This window comes from Urocampus carinirostris, chromosome 2, assembly GCF_059441175.1.
Source record: "Urocampus carinirostris isolate Australia breed hairy pipefish chromosome 2, RoL_Ucar_1.0, whole genome shotgun sequence".
NCBI lineage: Eukaryota > Metazoa > Chordata > Actinopteri > Syngnathiformes > Syngnathidae > Urocampus > Urocampus carinirostris.
Genome location: NC_142350.1, coordinates 17,388,050 through 17,407,479, shown reverse-complemented (window position 1 = coordinate 17,407,479; position 19,430 = coordinate 17,388,050). Strand labels below are relative to the sequence as shown.

The 19,430-nt window shown below is 38.8% G+C and overlaps 2 protein-coding genes across 12 annotated transcripts in view; one reads left to right on the top strand and one right to left on the bottom strand.

Annotated features, from left to right (window-relative positions):
- The window catches only part of col16a1 (collagen, type XVI, alpha 1), an 83,822-nt gene extending 76,952 nt beyond the window's left edge, over positions 1–6,870 (top strand). For 10 of the 11 annotated variants that reach the window (XM_088329147.1, XM_088329146.1, XM_088329143.1 and 7 more), the window contains 5 exons: positions 2,536–2,733; positions 3,435–3,498; positions 4,058–4,234; positions 4,305–4,382; positions 5,516–6,870. In XM_088329147.1, the coding sequence (XP_088185273.1) occupies positions 2,536–2,733; positions 3,435–3,498; positions 4,058–4,234; positions 4,305–4,382; positions 5,516–5,709 (711 nt within the window). In that variant the 3' untranslated portion in view covers positions 5,710–6,870. The remainder of the gene's footprint in view (positions 1–2,535; positions 2,734–3,434; positions 3,499–4,057; positions 4,235–4,304; positions 4,383–5,515) is intronic. The other variant, XM_088329138.1, reaches the window with a different exon arrangement.
- A 127-nt stretch (positions 6,871–6,997) lies between these two features.
- Positions 6,998–19,430, bottom strand: part of col9a2 (procollagen, type IX, alpha 2) — a 36,188-nt gene continuing 23,755 nt past the window's right edge. Inside the window, exons 22-32 of the mRNA XM_088329149.1 lie at positions 19,277–19,330; positions 19,135–19,188; positions 18,919–18,990; positions 18,649–18,684; positions 18,501–18,545; positions 16,358–16,390; positions 16,134–16,280; positions 16,008–16,062; positions 12,599–12,787; positions 12,450–12,527; positions 6,998–8,336 (exon numbers count right to left, since the gene is read on the bottom strand). Of these exons, the coding sequence (XP_088185275.1) occupies positions 8,131–8,336; positions 12,450–12,527; positions 12,599–12,787; positions 16,008–16,062; positions 16,134–16,280; positions 16,358–16,390; positions 18,501–18,545; positions 18,649–18,684; positions 18,919–18,990; positions 19,135–19,188; positions 19,277–19,330 (969 nt within the window). The 3' untranslated portion in view covers positions 6,998–8,130. The remainder of the gene's footprint in view (positions 8,337–12,449; positions 12,528–12,598; positions 12,788–16,007; positions 16,063–16,133; positions 16,281–16,357; positions 16,391–18,500; positions 18,546–18,648; positions 18,685–18,918; positions 18,991–19,134; positions 19,189–19,276; positions 19,331–19,430) is intronic.

Below are 19,430 nucleotides of genomic sequence, written 5' to 3'. Positions count from 1 at the left end.
TTTCGCATTGCCTATGATTGACAGGCTGTTGCCTTTCAGTATAAAGTCTTAGAAATTACTTGATTCATTACTGATATTACATGTAAAATCAACAATCAAGATGAATACCTATGCAGCCAACCCCTGTTTTAACGCCTACATTCACAGTACCATGCTGGGAAAATTACTTATAACACAGCCGCCTATCAGCCTCACAGCATGATGTGTAGCTCCTCCCAGCCACGTTATTCTTTTATATGACCATAAAGTAGTAACCTGGACACGCCTTAACAAATGGGTTTTTTTCTGTCATGGGTTAAGTACTTATAAAGTTATCTGCAAAAACAGCCTAAAGAGAGCGTTGCTTCTTTTATAGCAATAGATGCGCCAAGAACGTAAGAGTAAGGGTGTTAGGACTTTTGGCTGGACACAGGTGAGGAATCAACCTGACATTTGAGAGTTCTTTTTAATGGAGAAAAATAGGGGATGAACATAACACACTCAAAAACATAATCAACAGTAGTAGTTTAGGTATAGGAAAGGTCTTACGAAATGTATGGCTTCCGCTGGCATGGCCGGGAACGAACTGACACTCAATCGTCGGTGGTCGCCGCTTTTAAGTGCCCAGAGTTATTAGCAACAGGTGTGATAAATCAGCTCTCCAGCTGGACCATCACGGAGGGGACATATCTAAAACTCATGAAGGTCTGTTAGAAGGGAAAGTGATAAAGTGTACATACCCTGCTCTACATTTGCAGTAAGAGTCAGTCAGAGCTGACAAATCCGAATCAATTTCAATGTGTAGTTCATACAGGGCTTCTGACATGCTCACAGATTGGCTACAATTTGCATCCACCCTTACATGGTTAGCGTCTTTGGAAACCTCAATGGCATGAATAAAACTCTGCATATAATAATTAGGAACCTTTTCTGCTGACTTCTGAGATACATTTGCATAATCCGGAAGAATATATATGGCAATGCTATCAGGAATATTGACTAATGAGTAGCTTGCTGTTGTTGTTCCGGCAGCCATATTTGCTCCGCTTGTGATACATGGATACGAAACTATGCTCACCGTAGCTTAGTGCTGTCGGACGTATGAATTGGTTCATATATTTGGTGTTAAGCCCGTTAGAGACTGAGACACTTTTGCATCAGCTGGTCTCAGCAGATATTATAAGCTTGTAGAAATCCCTTAAGTGTTGGAAAAACGTGTCTCGTGACAATAGTCAGGAATATAATTCATTGTCGACTATTTATATGATTAAGTGGCGAACAAAGTTGACTAATCATTGCAGCCATACTCTACAGCACATTCCCTGTTCTTTTCCATCGTATCCTCTGACAGAAATCATCTTCCCCGACCTCAGCTTACCCGTCCCCACGCTGGGCAGTTGGCCACCTAGGTCCGTAGAACTCGTATTAGACACGCGATCGCAGGCTGTGCTTACAGTGATTTAGCTATTCCCTGCCTCTGGGATAATGCTATTAAGCATGAGAGGCGACTCTAGATGAGGCTATTCTTCACCCTGACAGGACGCCATTGTCAGGATTTTAGATGCACAGAGGAGAAAGACAAGAGCGGACTCCTCGATTCTTCCCCACACACTCTATTCCAAGAGACGCTTGTCTTTCTGTGATGCGTAAACATTGCTTGTCCATTACAGGCGGCTTTGTCCTCGATAAATCACTGTCGTTAATGCAGATAGCTTGATTTCAAGTGTATGCATGCAATCTGGGAGATTGGTGCTATTGAGAGGAAATTGATATAGTTGTAGTCGAGCGATCCGCTTTTCTCTGGAATGACATTGAATGAGTGTTTTGGTGAAGTGGACAACATCAAAGCAAAGGTACGACCAAGCCTAAAAAACTCAGCATGAACCAGGCTCACGGGTACTGTAGTTCTAACCAGCTTGAGCCTGACCAATGAATTTGATTTGTAGGACTAAGCCCGAAGAAAACACGGAGCGTATCATTTTATTTTTGAGGACTGGGATGACAAATTTAAGCCTGCCCTTTGTCATACAATCAAAGTTAAAAATACTGTATAAATATCATATATATCAACATTTACATATTTTATTTTGTAATAGTCGATGAGAAAATGTTAAGGCAGCCTGTCAATTTGACGGCTTGGAAATTGAGCGATAATTTTCCAGAAAGATTTAGTGCAACACTTTAACAGAGCAAGAGAGAAAGAGAGACAAAAAAGAAAGGGTTATTCATAGACTGAGACAGGAAGAAGATCTTAAAATTGACATTGCAAGAACTTAATTTAGTGCATGTTGTTATGAGGCAACTTTTGTTTTTGACGAACGCGGTCTTTTGTCTTTTGCGACAAAACTACTCGCTGCCTCAGAGCACCTCAAAGCATGGCGCAATTTTAACATACATTTTTAAAAACAAAACTGTATTTTTATAAAAAAAGCCGGCCAGAGAAAAGCCAGATCCAAACGTAATGATTGAAATTCAGGTATGACTTTGGCTCGGCTTAAGATCTTACTTCTTCATCAGAGGGAAAACGTCTAAGTCTGTGTGTTTGTTTTCTCAAAGGGTGAGCCTGGTGCCACGGGCGAAAGAGGCCCACCTGGAGAGAGAGGAAGACCAGGGCCCCCTGGTGGCGGCCTGGGATATCACTCCAAGGATGCACAGCCAATGATTGGCCCTGTCGGGCCCAGGGGCGAGAGGGGAAACGCTGGCCCGGCTGGCCTCCCTGGAATACCAGGAAGTCCAGGGTCTCCAGGACATGATGTCGGTTGAAGTTCATTACGCACACCTTGATTAGCATACTATATTGAAGTATATTATACTATGTTAGCACTTTGTACCTAATTATTGTGCATTTTGAATATAATCAATTTTCCATATCAAATGATACTATTATATAGTATACCATGCAATTCTATACCACACCAGACCAGACTTGGCTTGAATTGACTATATAGCACAAAATCCTATTATGGATGTTCAGTACCACTTTTTTCCAGACTGGCTTAAATATTTTCATGGTCTTGGAATAGTTAATTTAATTTCGTAATCTTTACTTTAAGTAAAAAAAAAAAAAAATCTCTTAATTTATACTTTTAAAGCTATTTTCCTCCAAATTCTAGCTTTAAGAAGTCTGTATTCGGACTTCAAAATCAGAATTCCGAGAAACATTTGTGAGATTTGAGGGAATTTAATGGAAGTTTGTCTTTAAAAATTAGAATTGTGAGATTATTGTTTTATGTTATTTTCTCCACTGGCCCTAATCCTTTTCTGCCCAATGACACAACTATTTTAAAACTAAAATTTTCAACCAAGACCTAATTCTTGCCAATTATCTGTATTTTATGATTTTCCATTAACAAGTATCTTAAAATGATGATTGGTATTAACTCTGATATTGATTGTGTTTTGTATTGCCACTTTTTTTTTAACTTTTTGACTCATGTCCATAAATTATTTTTCAGGCTGTTGTCAATTACGACGAAATCAAGAGCTTCATCCGGCAGCAGGTCATCAAAATTTTCGACGGTGAGCAAAGACCGTCATCCTTTAGGGCTTGGTTTGTAACTGTATAATCTTTTAATCTGACTCATGAGCGAATAAATGTTGACAGAAAAATCAGCTTATCACTTTCAAGATTGGTTTGGGCTTGATGAGAAAATCAGAAAAAGCAGATTGTTGCCCAAAGGGACAATCCTTCTGGTACAAAAAACTTTCATTCAGTTAAAAAAAAACAGATATTGTTTTGAATACTAGGCAAATATTCATAATACATAACATACCTTTTTTTTATAAGAAAATCATAGCTTGAGAAATGGGTATTTCTTTTACACAGTGGAATCACCACTTAGGTCCCTGCCATGTTTTTCCGGCAAGATGCCCACCCGCTGTACCGTATTACCAGAAAGCACAGTGCCATCTAGTGGTAAAATATTACACCTTGGCGTTCAAATTATTCCTTAATATTAGTGTTTAGAACAAATGCGCACATTACATTTACTGGCCAATGAAAAACATTTATTGAACTTTTTTATTCTGCATTTGATGATGAATATTTATTATTATTGAATGCATCTCATCTCCCCAGAGAGAATGGCCTACTACATGTCTCGCATGCAGACGCCTGTAGAAATGGTGTCATCCCCCGGTCGGCCCGGTCCCCCGGGAAAAGATGGCATTCCCGGTAATCCCGGAGCCCCCGGCGCTCCTGGTATTCCTGGGCAGATCGGTCGACTCGGTCGACCAGGAGCCCCAGGCCCAGCCGGTGAGAAGGGCGACCCATAACCGACTTGTTTTGAAGATTCATGCGCCTTAAATAAATGAATTATTTTTAGGCCCGAGGGGACCTGTGGGTGTTAAAGGAGATAAGGGTGTAGGTGAAATGGGAGACACAGGACCGCCAGGCGCACCAGGTAACGTATAAATCTAATCCCTATACTGTATGTTTTAAAGATAAGGATGGATTGGCTGTGTCGGCACTCAAATAGCAGATTTGAGAACAGCACCTGATACTTGTGTGAAGAGCTTGTTGTGTCGCTGATTACAAATTGCCCAAACCGAAGTAATTACGACAGTAATTGAGTCAGGAATCAACATCTGGGTACTTTGCATCTTAATGGGTCATGTCTACGGTTAAAATCACATATTTGTGTTGTGTTATGCAATTCCAGCTCTTCATTTTGTTTATGGTACCACTTAGGAATAAATCAGATTATCCACATCGGTATTTGTTTGCTGTTCTTATGAAATCCATATACCCCAAAACCCTAAATTGGTCAGACATTTTAAAATATGCCTTATAACCTAGTGTTCCTTATATACCAAAGACTACGGTTGATAAGATTGGAAGTGCATACCGTATTTATAGATGTGCTTCACTACACAAGATTTTAAGGTATACTACTGATTTGCCAATCCAAATCACAATACATTGAATGCAACAGGATTCAAAGGCAGGTCATGGCGAGCAAAGTGTCGACATTTTACCATTAAACCACCAGCAGTACAGATAACATACACAAATGCAATACAACCCTTATTTTTACGTACGTATACATATTCAACCGCAACATAATTGACGTACATGTGGAGAAATGGAGAAATTGTTTAACTTATCCGAGAGCAGAACAAAATGCACTATGCAAATCGGTGTTTCCGGCACCTTTAGTAAAAATAGGGTGACAACGAGAGAAGCTCTAATATTTATTTGTCATTGGTACCACTGGTGGTGTAATAATAAAGTTCTAGCATTTTCATTGCTGCAACCCAGGTTTGATTACCGTTGTTCATGATATTTAACAGTTTTAATCATTGACGCGCATCTAGTGATCAATAATTATAACAATATGTAACGTAAGTGTGTAAAGAGCCCAACGATTATACAGGAATACACACTGTAGTTCTTACTGTATTCTCAATTCAATGGAGCGTCTGTGCGCCTCATGTATGAAACATATATGGCAAACTATATCTTGGGGGGGTGCGCCTTATAAAACTGTGTGACTTAGAGTTTGGGAAATATGATCACCTTTTTTTAATCCTACAGGTGTCCCGGGGTCCCCGGGCTATGGTAAGATGGGACCCCCGGGTCCAGTCGGCCAACAAGGAGTTCCCGGAATCCCTGGTCCGCCCGGACCAGCCGGTAACAAGGGAATCGACGGCCGGTGTAACCCTTCGGACTGCATGAGCCATCAAGTAGAATATAGCCCCAAGGGCCCCAATGTCAAGGGCCCTTGGTAAATAAGTCATTGGGGAAGTTCAAGGACAGGTAGGGCAATTCAAGAGGACCAAAAACATGAGTGGATTTTAATTATAATTTTTTTTTTTTTTTTTGGGTCACTTATTTTGCTTTTTCTACTCCTTAAATCAGGGATGTCAAACTCAGTTTGGTCCCTGCGGCCTGGATCCAGACTTCCTGTTCTAAAGCAGGGAGGATCAGTCAAAGAATGTCAACTCCAAACTTTGAGCATTGTCATTTTTCAAAATTATGCTTTACATATAATAGTAACCTACCCTTACACATTATAAACTTGGAATATTCTAAAACATATATTCTAAACACAACCCATTTATTCACAAACAAGAAAAAATATTGCTTGCCATCTAATGTGTTCACTGGTTTATTTTAACATTTGAACTGATAGTTTTACACCTGTACCAATTCATTATGCTATAAAAACTGAACACTGTCCTTTAGGGGCCAAAGAGAGCATTTGGTTTATTTCATTCATTACTTAATTTAAAAATATCATAACATTTGATATAAATAAACTACGGACTCGCTTCTTTTTTGAAATACTTCGAAATGTATTTAAAGCCAGATCAAATCATCCAGATCCCGACTGTGGGCCGTATGTTTGACACATCTGCCTTAAAACAAACCAAAGGACAGTGAAATATATTTGAAATTCTCCTTCATGAAGTTATATTTAAAAGGGTTTACAGATCTGATTGTTACCTTGAACAACACGATGACCCAATATTGGTGCTTCATTTTGTCCTTGGGGAGTACCGGGACGCACAGGGACCACCTTTTTGCCCCTTTCTTTAATTTTGTTCCCTTTTTTTGTTAAACTTTACTGCCTTCAAACTCTTTGGGAAAATACTGTTCATTCAAGTGAAGAATTGCAATCATGATGCAAAAGTGAGCTTGCTTTATTTTCACCTTAAATCAAAGCAAATGCTTTTGAATTCAAGACTTACGAAATATGCCGTTTTTCTTGGGTATTCTGAGTTGTTTATACCACTGGGAAAGAAAACAAACCTTGAAAAATTGCCATACTTTGTATGTTCTTACTGTGTATATGTTGCTTGAAGTTACATGTCTTCCGTATGTTGTTTTGATAAATCATTTGAGATTTCAAGAAATGCAGAGCAAGCATTGTTATGGTTATTGCAGTATTTTTGTGCAATTGGTGTGTATTATTTGTATATATTACATCATGTACTAGTGCTTATACCAAATTGGCATCATTGATATAAACAGCTAAAGGAGAGCAAGTTTTTTTACATAATAAGAAAAATAACATTGCATTTTACAAAAGGTTCCTTTTTATTGGTTTGGATTTACTAGCACAGCCATGAGATAAACATTGGATTATATCAACAATAAATAACTTCTGTTAATGAAAATCAACCCACTGGACAACTGACCGAAGGACACCAGGACAAGAATTATTTTCCAAATGCTGGCACATATCATAAGGCCGTTACTTTTTTTTTTTTTTTTTTGTACCGCTACATAATAATCAACACACATTTACAAAGATTTACAGCACTGCATTGTGGGAGATGGGAGTGCCCGTCGGGAAATGCTGTTGCCGGGCAACAAGAGCGAGAGATAAAGTAGTCGTTAGCTTGTGAAATGAGACTTGGGCAGAAAGTGGGTAATGTTGAAAGGATCCAAAGAAAAGAGCCAGCCAATTTGTTGTAACACATATTATGGAGGTTTTACTAAGAATACAAAGAAATTATATATATATAAAATTAAATTATACAAGCTGCTACTTTTTCGCTTCATTTTAAACACTGTGGCTTTGAATATGTGGTTGCCTTGTCAAGTGCCGAGCAGTTGACATAGAACTATTTTGGATCAGGGGAATCCGAGTGTTTATTAAAACAAAGCATCCCAATTTCTGCCCAGTGCTCTGAATGTAAAATTCAATGAAGTGCCAGTAAACGGCGCAGGTTACTGTTACTCCCTTCGGTAACCAAATGTTTCGTCATCACATTACTGACGCAGATGAATGAGACATCAACTGTCCCCATAGCAGAATCAGCGGGGAAATGTCAAGAAAAAGTAACACATAGTGCCACGGTTAAGAAATCGCAAATGAGTATCTTAATTGCAGCACAATCTGTAACACTACTTATTTATTTCAAATATAAGAAACAGATATGTATGAGTTCATTTTCATGGCCGTTTAAGCCAGTGGCTTCATATCCGATGCGTCTCGTACAAAGCCAAAATAGAGATTTTTCTCCTAAATTTGCACATGTGTGTTTTAATCAGGTGTGCTCTATAGTCCAGATTTTACTGAATTAATCCCATCATCTCATATGGAAGGGAGGGGCTGGGAGTCATAATGTTCATGTGAGAAGAGTGCTCTCTGTCCTTCTCCCCCTCCCCGCTGTCATGATTGGTTGAACCAGGTGGTGGGACTAAATATTGGGTCCTTTGATGGTCCCCGCCTCCTGCAGCCTCGGTGAGGTGTATGCTGATGCTGCCAGGCACATTGCGGCCTCACAGTAGCCAGGGAGCCCCGTTGGACCCGCCTTACCCGGACGACCGGCCTCACCCGCCACTCCCTGGGGGCCTCGTTCACCCGGCCTGCCATTCCGAGCTACTCCGTCGACGCCTGGGGGACCTGTACAGAAAGCAACCAAGTATTAATACGTTACCAGTTGGAAATGGAATAGGAGGGAGATATGGAATTAATCATACTCAAGACAATCGTACGGAGAGAACACAGGATTGTGTTATACATGTTAATTGTCACTATCCTGCACTTAGTGTCCTCTAACTCTCCCTTTCCTCTCTCCCGAGCTTACCTTTTTGGCCAGTCACTTCCATGTTTAATTTTCCTCCTCACTGCTGTAGTCATTTGTTTTGATTTCCCCACGGTGTTTCTTCCTATCACAACTCGTCCATTTATTAGTACGTTATCCCCTTTGTTCCTTGCTACCTAATGGTCTCCTCGAGATGTCCCTCGCATCCTTTTTTCAGCCCTTCTGGATCACGAGTGCCACCTGATGAACTTTTGGATGGTCACCTTCGCTGCTTGGGTTTACTTGAACACTAACCTCTCGCCTCCTCTTGGATCATGAGTGTTGTCTTGCTACCTGACTTTAATATTTAGCTGGCTTAATCTGTATTTCTGCACTGTGCTTCCGTGCCACCTAGAGTATCATCTTGACAATAATTTGGTATTTTCCTGAAACTTCTTGCGTGAGATCCTACTACGCCAACGCCTGTCAGAGGGTGCCAAGGGACTGATTACCTGAATCGGCACAGCCTGGGCAGATCCTCAGCATTGGATCGCTGAAGTTCGTACCTGTCCACACCGCCCTCACCCAAAAAAAAAACCTCAATGCCTTCTTTATGATTTGTAAGATTTGTAATTTTCCAGCCTTGCATTTTTTCAGATTGTGTTTTTGTTACCCATTATTATGGTCCTTTTCATCTTCAGAGTGCCTTTTTTTTACTTACCTTGTCCCCATTAAAGACTGTCAACGTAACGTGTCCGTCTGCATTTTGACCCATTATCATAACATAAACACTCTATAATATGTTAAACACTGTAAGAAAAAATCTAGAGAAAGACGTTTTTTAAAGGAAAATGTCTGTTTCATTATGTACGAATGCATGTTATACATGGTTGGGTCAAATACACACATCAACAGTACAGTATTTGTTTTTTTCTGAAATTGGGCTTTTCTAATTTGGGGTGCACCTTGAACTCAAACACAGAAAACTATCGATTTTTAAGGTTAATCCTTAAGTTTGCGTTATCAATAGGGAGCATGTTATGAAGTTTATTTTTTTACTGTAATTGGTCATTGAACACTTTTAATCTAGGAGTCTGGAGAATAAAACATTTCTAAGGTTATTTTGAAGAGTTGTGTTAATCATAGGGGAGCTTGTTATGTGTGCCCTCCCTTGTTATGTGTGCCTTTAACTACACATGGGATTTGATGACGATTTGGCATTTTCCTCAAACTAAATGAGAACTTTTAATTTAGTGTTTCTATTAAACTGGGGTAAAAAGGGATATTTTGAAGGGTTGTGTCATGGATATCTGCATGTTATACACAGGAGTGCGTTATATAAGTGGTTTTACGGTAGTTGTTCATTGAACATTTCTAACCTGGGAGTCTTGGGAATAAAATGTGTAAAGGGTCCTGTCGTAGAATTGTGTCATGCACTGGTGAGTATGATACACAGTGCTTTATAGTGGGTTATTGTTTTTTCTGAGTGTGTTTGATTTGGGGTCAGGTTTGACTCAAGTTCTAGTGGAACTAAGAACCCTAATAAAAACAATTTATACAGGAAGATTTATACCACAAAATAATTGGAAAAAAAATCCCACTGAGGGTCATTAAATGCATGTATAAAAAAGGAATAATACGTTTTACAGTAACTGGTATTCTCCTGAACCCACATATAAAACAAGGGAGGGCAAACTACGGCCTGCTGGCCACATGCTGCCCGTTGTACAATATATTATAACATTATAGGTCTATCTATCTATCTATATGGAAACTCATTAAACAATATATATTCATTGTTGCGAACCCTTATGATAAAAAGCCACTTTAACCCGAAACAAACGTTTTACCTAAAAGCTTCTAGGAAAGCACCAAGCGCAGATTTATTGTGTTAACATCAGGGCCGTCTGCACTGAAGATAAATATGTTGGTATCTCCGTTTGCAGTATTTTGTGGCCTTTTTACAAAATAACTTTTCTTGCACTTTGTTTTGAAACCTTTATTAAGGACAAAAATGGCGATCAAAATGAGCCTCAACACTCTTAAGTGACTTTGGGAGGGGAAGGAATTCAAATCTCTACCTACCTAGCTACCTACATACCTACATACCTACCCCGATCATATCCCTCAAGAGGGGTGACCGACAGCAAAACAAACACATACACAAAAACAAAAACAAAGGATAAAAGTAGCAAAAAAACAAACAAAACACAAAACATTTAACAATGGCCAACCCAGATGCCCAAACAAGTTAAGAACCTCGGCACCCATGTTGGTCATGCTTTCGTCCCTCCAGACGAAACGGGAGACAGCAAGACATTATAGGTAATGGTAAAAAAGAGCTACTCATTTAAAACAAGGTTTTTTATACCAGCTGTGTCCCCATGGTTCCCTTTGTGTAACTACTACAGAAAAAAATACTACATTAATACTACATAACTGTCAACCTGTACGCTTTTGCCATACAAAGTACGTTTTTTATGCATTTTAAGACGAGTACGACGTACAAGGAAATATGTGCGGAAAAACGCAAATTTGTCAATGATGGGTACCATCCGGTATACACTGACTATCACAAAACGGCAAATCAATCAAGTCAGAGGAGTTCGCTGTGGAAGCCTCTATCTCGGTATCGTTCAAACGAAGCGAGCTGTTTGTTGCTACTGTGGGCATGCTTCTGCCGCCTGGGGATCTCCAATCATGCATCATTCCGAAAAAAATAATATGGTGTACGATTATTTTGTGATTTGTACGGGGCAATACGACAGTTTGTTCGGGCATGGAGCCGTGGAGGTTGACAGGTATGATACTACAAATATACTACTAGAGAAATACGACTACAGAACAACAACACAAAGCCTACAAAAACACTACAAAACTGATATCAAATTATTACCTATAATAAATTATAATTCTGTAAAGAAAAAGTAAATACTTCGGAAATACGCCTGAAGTAATACTACCAAAATACTCCTACAGGAATACTGAAATATTACAAACGTACTGAAGGAATAATACTAATAAAGAAATAGAGCAACATACTACAGTATATAAATACTGCAAAATAATACTAAGAAATACTAAAACAGTAATAATACAGATATGCTACTTTGAAATACTGTAGGGATACTACAAACTTAATACATACATACTCCAAAACCCTTCAAAATACTACTACAGAAATATTACAAAATGCTACAGAAATACTCCAAACCTTACTATAAAGTTATTAGCTATTATTATTTAATATATATCTGAAAAGAAAAAAATAGATTTACAACAGTAATACTACAACAGTAAGACAACAAAATTACTGCAGAAATACTACAAGTATTCTATATAATAAAACAAAAACACTACTTCAGTAATACTATAGAAATACGACGAACATGCTACCTAAAAACTACAAAACTAATTACGAATTAGAAATTACAATGATTTAATTATTATTCTGAAAGGGAAAAAATTGTAAAGAAATATGACTACCAAAATACTACTAGAGAAAAACTACAAAAATACGACTACGGTAATATTACTACAAAAAAATCCTGCAGTGTTACTACAAAATACTACTACAGGAATACTAACTGCAAAAATACTACACACATACTTCAGCAATACTACAAAAATGCTATAGACATGCTATCACAGAAATGGTAAAACAATACTGCAGAAATTTGACGAAATAATTGCAAATCTACTTCTACAGTAATACTATTGAAAAACTACAAAAATGCTACTGAAATGCATATATGTATAGGTTTGTCATGGGCATGATTGTGTTCTCTGCCGTTGAAATTAGATTCTGCACATCCTACTACAATATCACTCAAGAGCATCTGTTGAATGTCTGCAGTTAATGATGCTTTTAAAAAAGCCTTGAAGTAGATTCTCCTGTGGTAGGAGAACCCCCCCCCTTCCCTTCCCAAAAATAAATAACGGTTTTATATCCGACAGTCAATCGTAATCTCTATCAGGTGACCTCGACTTGCCTTGAATTCCTGGGGGTCCCGGTGGTCCTTGATGGGGTTTACCAGGATCTCCTCTTTCACCCTTAGCCCCTCTCTTCCCTGGGAGTGATAAGAACAGAAATTGTGGTACCCAGAAAATAATCCTGTAATTCAATTATCAAGATTAGTACCTTTGAGTCCCGTATTTCCAATCTGGCCTGGAGCGCCAATCATGCCGGGAATGCCCCTAGAACCGGGTATGCCATGTGTTCCCTGGGGACCAGGTGATCCTGGAGGTCCAGGGGGGCCTGGGGGTCCCATTACGCCAGCTCCTCCAAGTGCAGCCCTCTTGGCACTCACGGCCAGTACTGCCAACCTTTCTAAATATAACACCCGCAATAAAACACAATTATTTTGATTATCGTATTTTCTGCAATATAAAGCACACCTAAATATGAGGCGCAACACCAAAGACTAGTCGTTGGTCATATATTTTTCTTAAACCAGGCACACGAGACTATTAAGCCCATGTAATTGAGAGCACATTTTGAGCTACTGTGTGTATTCACATATACGATATGGTCTCGTTTTACGTTTACAGAATATATTATGCAAATATTGAATAGTCAATAAGTGTCTTTGACTAAAACCGCAAAATATAGTATGTAAACAAAATGGATCCCAAGTAGTGATGGAGAGAGTGTTGTCACTTTCCCACTAGACCACTAGTGGTACAGATGAAATAGAAAAGGCAATTAGAAGTTATCTCTTCATCAGATAGATAGATAGATAGATAGATAGATAGATAGATAGATAGATAGATAGATAGATAGATAGATAGATAGATAGATAGATAGATAGATAGATAGATAGATAGATAGATAGATAGATAGATAGATAGATAGATAGATAGATAGATAGATAGATAGATAGATAGATAGATAGATAGATAGATAGATAGATAGATAGATAGATAGATAGATAGATAGATAGATAGATAGATAGATAGATAGATAGATAGATAGATAGATAGATAGATACTTTATTCATCCCCTAAGGGAAATTCACATTTCCAGCAGCATCCCTGAGCTGAGAACAGTACTATAATAAAGCCAAAAGAATACAGTGTGACGTGCAAATGCCCACTGTAGCGTGTTATATACAGTAACTAAATAGTGCTACACAGAATACATATTGCAGTAAGATTCGGTAATATCCAATGTAGGTGGTGTGGTTTAATGTGGGCCTTTACTCTGCCGGGTGGAGTTAAAGAGCCTCATGGCATGAGGAAGAAAAGATCTCTTCAGTCTGTCCGTAGTACAAGACAGTGACAGCAGTCTGTCGCTGAAACTGCTCTTCTGTCTGGAGATAATGCTGTGTAGTGGATGCGATGGATTGTCCATGATTGACCTCAGCTTTTTCAGTGCTCGTCTCTCAGCTACTGTTGTTAGGCTGTCCAGCTCTTTGCCCACAACAGAGCTCGCTTTCCTAGCCAGTTTATTGAGACGAGAGGCATCCTTCTTCTTGACGCTGCCTCCCCAACACGCTGCCGCATAGAAGAGGGCGCTTGCCACTACTGTCTCATAGAATATTTTCAGGAGCTTTTTGCAGATGTTGAAGGAGGCCAGCCTTCCGAGGAAGTAAAGTCGGCTTTGCCCTTTCCTACATAGAGCTTCTGTGTTGGCAGTCCAGTCCAGTTTGTTGTCCAGCTGCACACCCAGGTATTTGTAGGTCTGGACAAATTCTACACATTCTCCCTTGATGGTTACAGGAACCGGGAGAATGTGTAGAATTTGTCCACATTATTATGGTGCCAGATTTACATAGTGTTTCTACTTTTTTACTTGTTCTTCGATTACATGCGGTTCAAAAGCCTGTCTGGTATTTTGTGGAACGACTTTGTTTTTTCCATGTTCTAACATTCTGTGGTAAAAAACTGGAGAGACAGTTTGATTCAACAGAACGCACTATGCAAATAAATGCTTTAGGCAGCAAGTGTGATTATAAAATAATCTCTAATGCCTTACCATGTGTCACCTGTTCCATTGGTGGTATGGCCTAGGGGATTTTAACGCCACTACTCAGTTCTGTTCTTGTTGCATACACTGCTTTGCAATTTTCTGTTAGTGAAGTTTATCGATTAATCCATCATCGCACTAGAACGGTATCGTAAAACCTTGTACTGTATGGTAACACATACCTATAATTGCTGACGTATTCACGTCTAACCTTTGGTATCTTTATATGTTTACACTATATTTTGATGCAAAAGATAAACAGTTGATAAGTGTCTATAACTGAATTCCCCCTAAGTAGTCGTGACGAAACGTGCTGTTACTTTACCACTAGACCACTAGCGGTACAGATGACATTGAAAAAGCAGTAGTGTTTATATCACTCTATTTTATTTATCATGCTAGAATCACTGATTTGCACAATGTATTCTGGTAGGTTTAAGAGTCTCTCTACTTCTTTATCTACACGGGTTAATATGTATACGTACCCAAAAGAGCTTGTACAGTATTTTGCGAAGGTTGTTTTCTCCATTTTCTTAATATCCGTAGGTGAAAAAGTGAAGTGACTATTTAAACTATCAGAATGCAATATGCAAATCAGTGTTTCAGGCCCAATAAAAATAGTGTCATGTATATGTATATACCGGAGACATATCCAGCCCTAGTGGGAGGTGGCTAGAGTCAAGAACACACTTTCATTTTTGCCTCTTTCTAAGAGAATGATACAGAGGAGGGGATTCCCAGCCCCCTCGCTCAACCCAACTGATGTGTCGCAACACCTGTTATTTGTAGTCATTAAGAGACAAAAAATAGTGTGCTAACGAGATAATAATGCCTTTTTTTATGTCATCTGTACCACTGGTGAAGTAGTGGTAAACTGGGTTTGATTCCCGTTGAATACAAAGCCTTGTGATGTAGGTCAGTGATATTTAGCGATGATCATTCATTGTGAAAATATAGTAGTATTCTCTCAAACCTTATATGTTAATCCATGTCTAATGCATTTCCAATTGTATCCACCGTATTCTATGGTATATAGGGCGCACCAGGTTAATTCAAATTGCTGGCCAAACTTAGATTTTTAGGTGACCTTATAGTACGGCAAGTTTTGCACTTTGTTGGTGAAGAAGAGGAAAGATAGTTTAGCCTATAAGAATGAATTAGGCAAAAGCGTTTCTGGCACCGCAAGTAAAAATAGGGTGATAATGAATTCAACTCCAAAGCCTAACCATATCTTCACCCGGTGGTCTAATGGTCAGGTGTCAGCATCGTCACTGCCATTACTTGGGTTTGAGTCCCATTGAATACAGTATTCAGTATATAATACAGTGAGTTTGGTCAGCGAAGTTTATCCATTGATCAAGCAATGCATAAATACGGTACAAAAAAACCCCAAAACTTTGCATCGTATGAACTCGTAATTACATATAATAACGAACTATAAATTCTAAATGCAATACCATTTTTTCCACTGCCTTCTCCTGCAATAAGGCACCCGTTTGAATTTCTGGCTTAATTAGGGTTTTTAGGTGCACGGATAGTCTGGAAAATACGATGCATTTAAAGAAAATCTATCAACTCTCACCTTGCAACATCTTTAGCACTACTTCAATAATATGCTGATCAGATGAATCGCGTCCCTGAGGAGAAGAAGATGAAGATGTTTCCTCAGATCTTATAATCTTTGGTGATTGAAATAAAACTGATTTACCGGTGAACCCTGGATGCCCGGCATGCCAGGCACACCCCGCACTCCGTTAAGTCCTCTGGGACCGGGAAGTCCAGCAGGTCCCTGGTCCCCTGGTTTTCCAGGATCTCCAGTGGGACCGTTGTGCCCGGATTCACCCCGTATACCTTGCTGTATGAAAAGACCCAAAGTTTGGTGAGTTAAATTTATATATTTAATGTACAAAGTAAAAACAACTCAAAGTTCACCTGTCCTTTAGGTCCAGGTTCTCCTGACAAACCCTACAAAAGACAAAGGAAGATTTTAATTAAAATGTGTGTGTAAAAAAGTATATAACGTATTATTAAAGGCGGGGTGTGTCATTCGAAGTGTCATTAAAATGCTACGAGTAGAATAAATTCACTATTAAGTATGTGTTAAATTTACCCAACTGAGTTCAAAGAGCCCTCATCATTTTTTTTCCACTGCTCCTATCTGCTTTTATCCTACTTTTAGAAAACATGTTCTAAAATTCAGGAGGAAGGAGGAGGTTGGAGAGTTTCGTGTGTGCTTGTCACCCGAGATTGTGTTAGTGTAACATGAAAATGAGTCAAGTAAGAAAAGGGCTGTTTCAAGTACAGTCCGAACACCAACCCAAAACTGAAAAAAAAAAAAATCAAATTTATTTGAGCCGGTCTAAAAATGCATGTACTTGTACGTGTAGCATTGCTTGAAAGACACTGCAATCTTGACACAAGCCAGAATATGGAATCAGCAAGTAAGAACGTTTAAGTAGAGTAACTTGAAATGAGCAACATAATTGTTCCAATAGGACCGGAGTCAACAACCAATTGAAGCTAGAAGCTACTATTAGTTACCGTTGGCGAAAACATTTGTAAAATAACAACTTGAGTTGTTTTTAGTATGCCGTTTCTATGTTGTTACCAGGTTGTAGTTATTAGAATTCAACCATTAAAACAATGTGTCAGTTAAAAAACTGAATTCCTTAAAAAAAAATCACTATGACCCATCACTGGTGAGCTGTTTTCAGAAACTGTTCGCATGCTCTTCAAGTACATGGGCACCTCATTGGAGACCACTACATTAGGACATAATTGTGCCCTCCAGTGGACAAAATTAATGAAGAATAGTTTAAATTGCATAAGTTTAAACAATTTTTTTATGAAGACGATACCAAATCCCACCCCTTAGGTCGTCATAGACACAGAAAACACATATTGACACCATCACCACCCTAAACAAGCACACAAAACTGTAAAAATATATACTTGCAATTTATTTAGGATTTTTTGTTGCTGCTGAATTTTATTGCACTACTCTTTATTGCACTATTGTATTGTGTTATTAAACTTGGGCCAGTCCCTAAGCACTACGTTGTAAATGATTCATCTTATTTATTCTTCCTTTTTTCTTCAACCTTTTCTCTTTTTTTTCTCTTTGAAGTATTTCATATTTACCCTATAGCGCCATGTTCGGTCTTGTTGCACACAATGATTCACTCGGTTGATATCAATGACAATAACGACAAGACAATTCGATTACATTAAATACTTTGTGACAACATGCCATGTGTGTTTTTTGGGACGCGAAAGGAACATCTAGGGACCTGAGAAAACCCACTCAGGCACAGGTAGAACATGTGAACTCCATACAGGAACCTCCCGGTAGCTAAAATTGAACCTTGAACCTCTGAAGTGTAAGGTCGGTGGGCTAACCAGTCAGCGACAATACACCTCCTAAAAGCACAATTCTATCCCTGAATATATGTATACAGAGAATGATATAGTTGTATACGTCCATATATAGTGTAATTCTATGCTCCTGGCAAGCCATATACAAGCACCTCTACCAAACACACAGGACTCATCAATGGAGCACCATTAGAAGCGCAGCGGAAACTAGAATAGTTGATTTTGATGAGTGATATCAATAAATGCATCCTTTATTTTAAGGGACAGTATATTATTTAGCACCTCCTAGTGGATAAAAAAGTTATTATTATTTTAAAAAAGAATTCTAATTTTAAATGACGTGTACTACCATGTAAAGGTTTTTTTAAATACTCGCAGGTCGCAATATTTGTGTTTATTTGACTTAAAATTAGGCTCTTTTAGAGGGATCTGACATGAGTGTCAACCATCTTGCTGCCAACGGTTACCCCCAAAAAACCAAAAACCTTGTGAAAGACTGGGCTCAAAAATGAGAAGATGTTTGAGGCCAGGCATTTTTGGTCACTTTGAGTCTTCTAAGTTTGTGTTCTTCCTTCCTTTCACTTCCTTTTGGTTGCACTACACAGTACAGCAACATCTAATAGTTAAATAAAACACAGTGTCCCTTTATTTGTTTCTTTATTTCTCTTGTTTTTGGCTTGAATTCTGATCATTTACTCACCTTTTCACCTTTCTCGCCCTCCAAGCCCTCGACACCTGGGTCACCCTGTATTTAAAAACAAGACGCACTGATGAATTATACGTGCTGGGAGGTAAGTTTATTTCCCCCATAACCATCATAGGGAGGAAAAATATACATATATACTTACGATATCTCCCTTTGAGCCTCCTTTTCCTTGGAATCCCTGCAATGTGACACATTTATAGATTTGAATGCATGTACTCTTAAATGGGGCTATCGATTCTAGCCTGATGCAGTGAGACAAGGTAAGAAGATGTGACCTGACCAATAAGACAAGGACAATGAGGATGTTGAGGTGATTAATGGCACCTCATTTCATCCAGATTTATGGCTTCACTCACGGGTAAACACTGCCCCCTAAGGGGCTGTATCAATCTACATACGGTCCTCAACCCACCTTGTCGCCTTTGGTTCCACTTAAGCCCTGAGCGCCGGGAACTCCCATTGGCCCCCTCTCTCCTTTGCCACCCTGTCAATCACATATAAAACATCTATCAAATATTCAAATCATGTCATGCCATATATATATCTGTATACATATACATATCTGTGCATTTTACCTGTTACATTGACGATAAGATGTATTCTATCATATCCTAAACATGCAACTTACGGGCTTTCCAACTATTCCTATCGGACCCGATGCGCCTCGCTGACCTCTGTCACCCTGTAATCGTGCACAAGATATTGACTGAAATCTGTACTTTATATATATACTTTTTTTAAATATTTTTTTTCGTTCATCTGATTTTTACCTTCGGACCAGGAACTCCTGCCATACCAGCCTCACCGGGAACTCCAGGCTCACCCTAGTGACAATTCAAAGTCTATGAAACGATAAAATCACTTGTGTAATAAATTAAAATATTAAAACATTCTCAAAGAGGGAATAGAAAGTGCATACAAAAT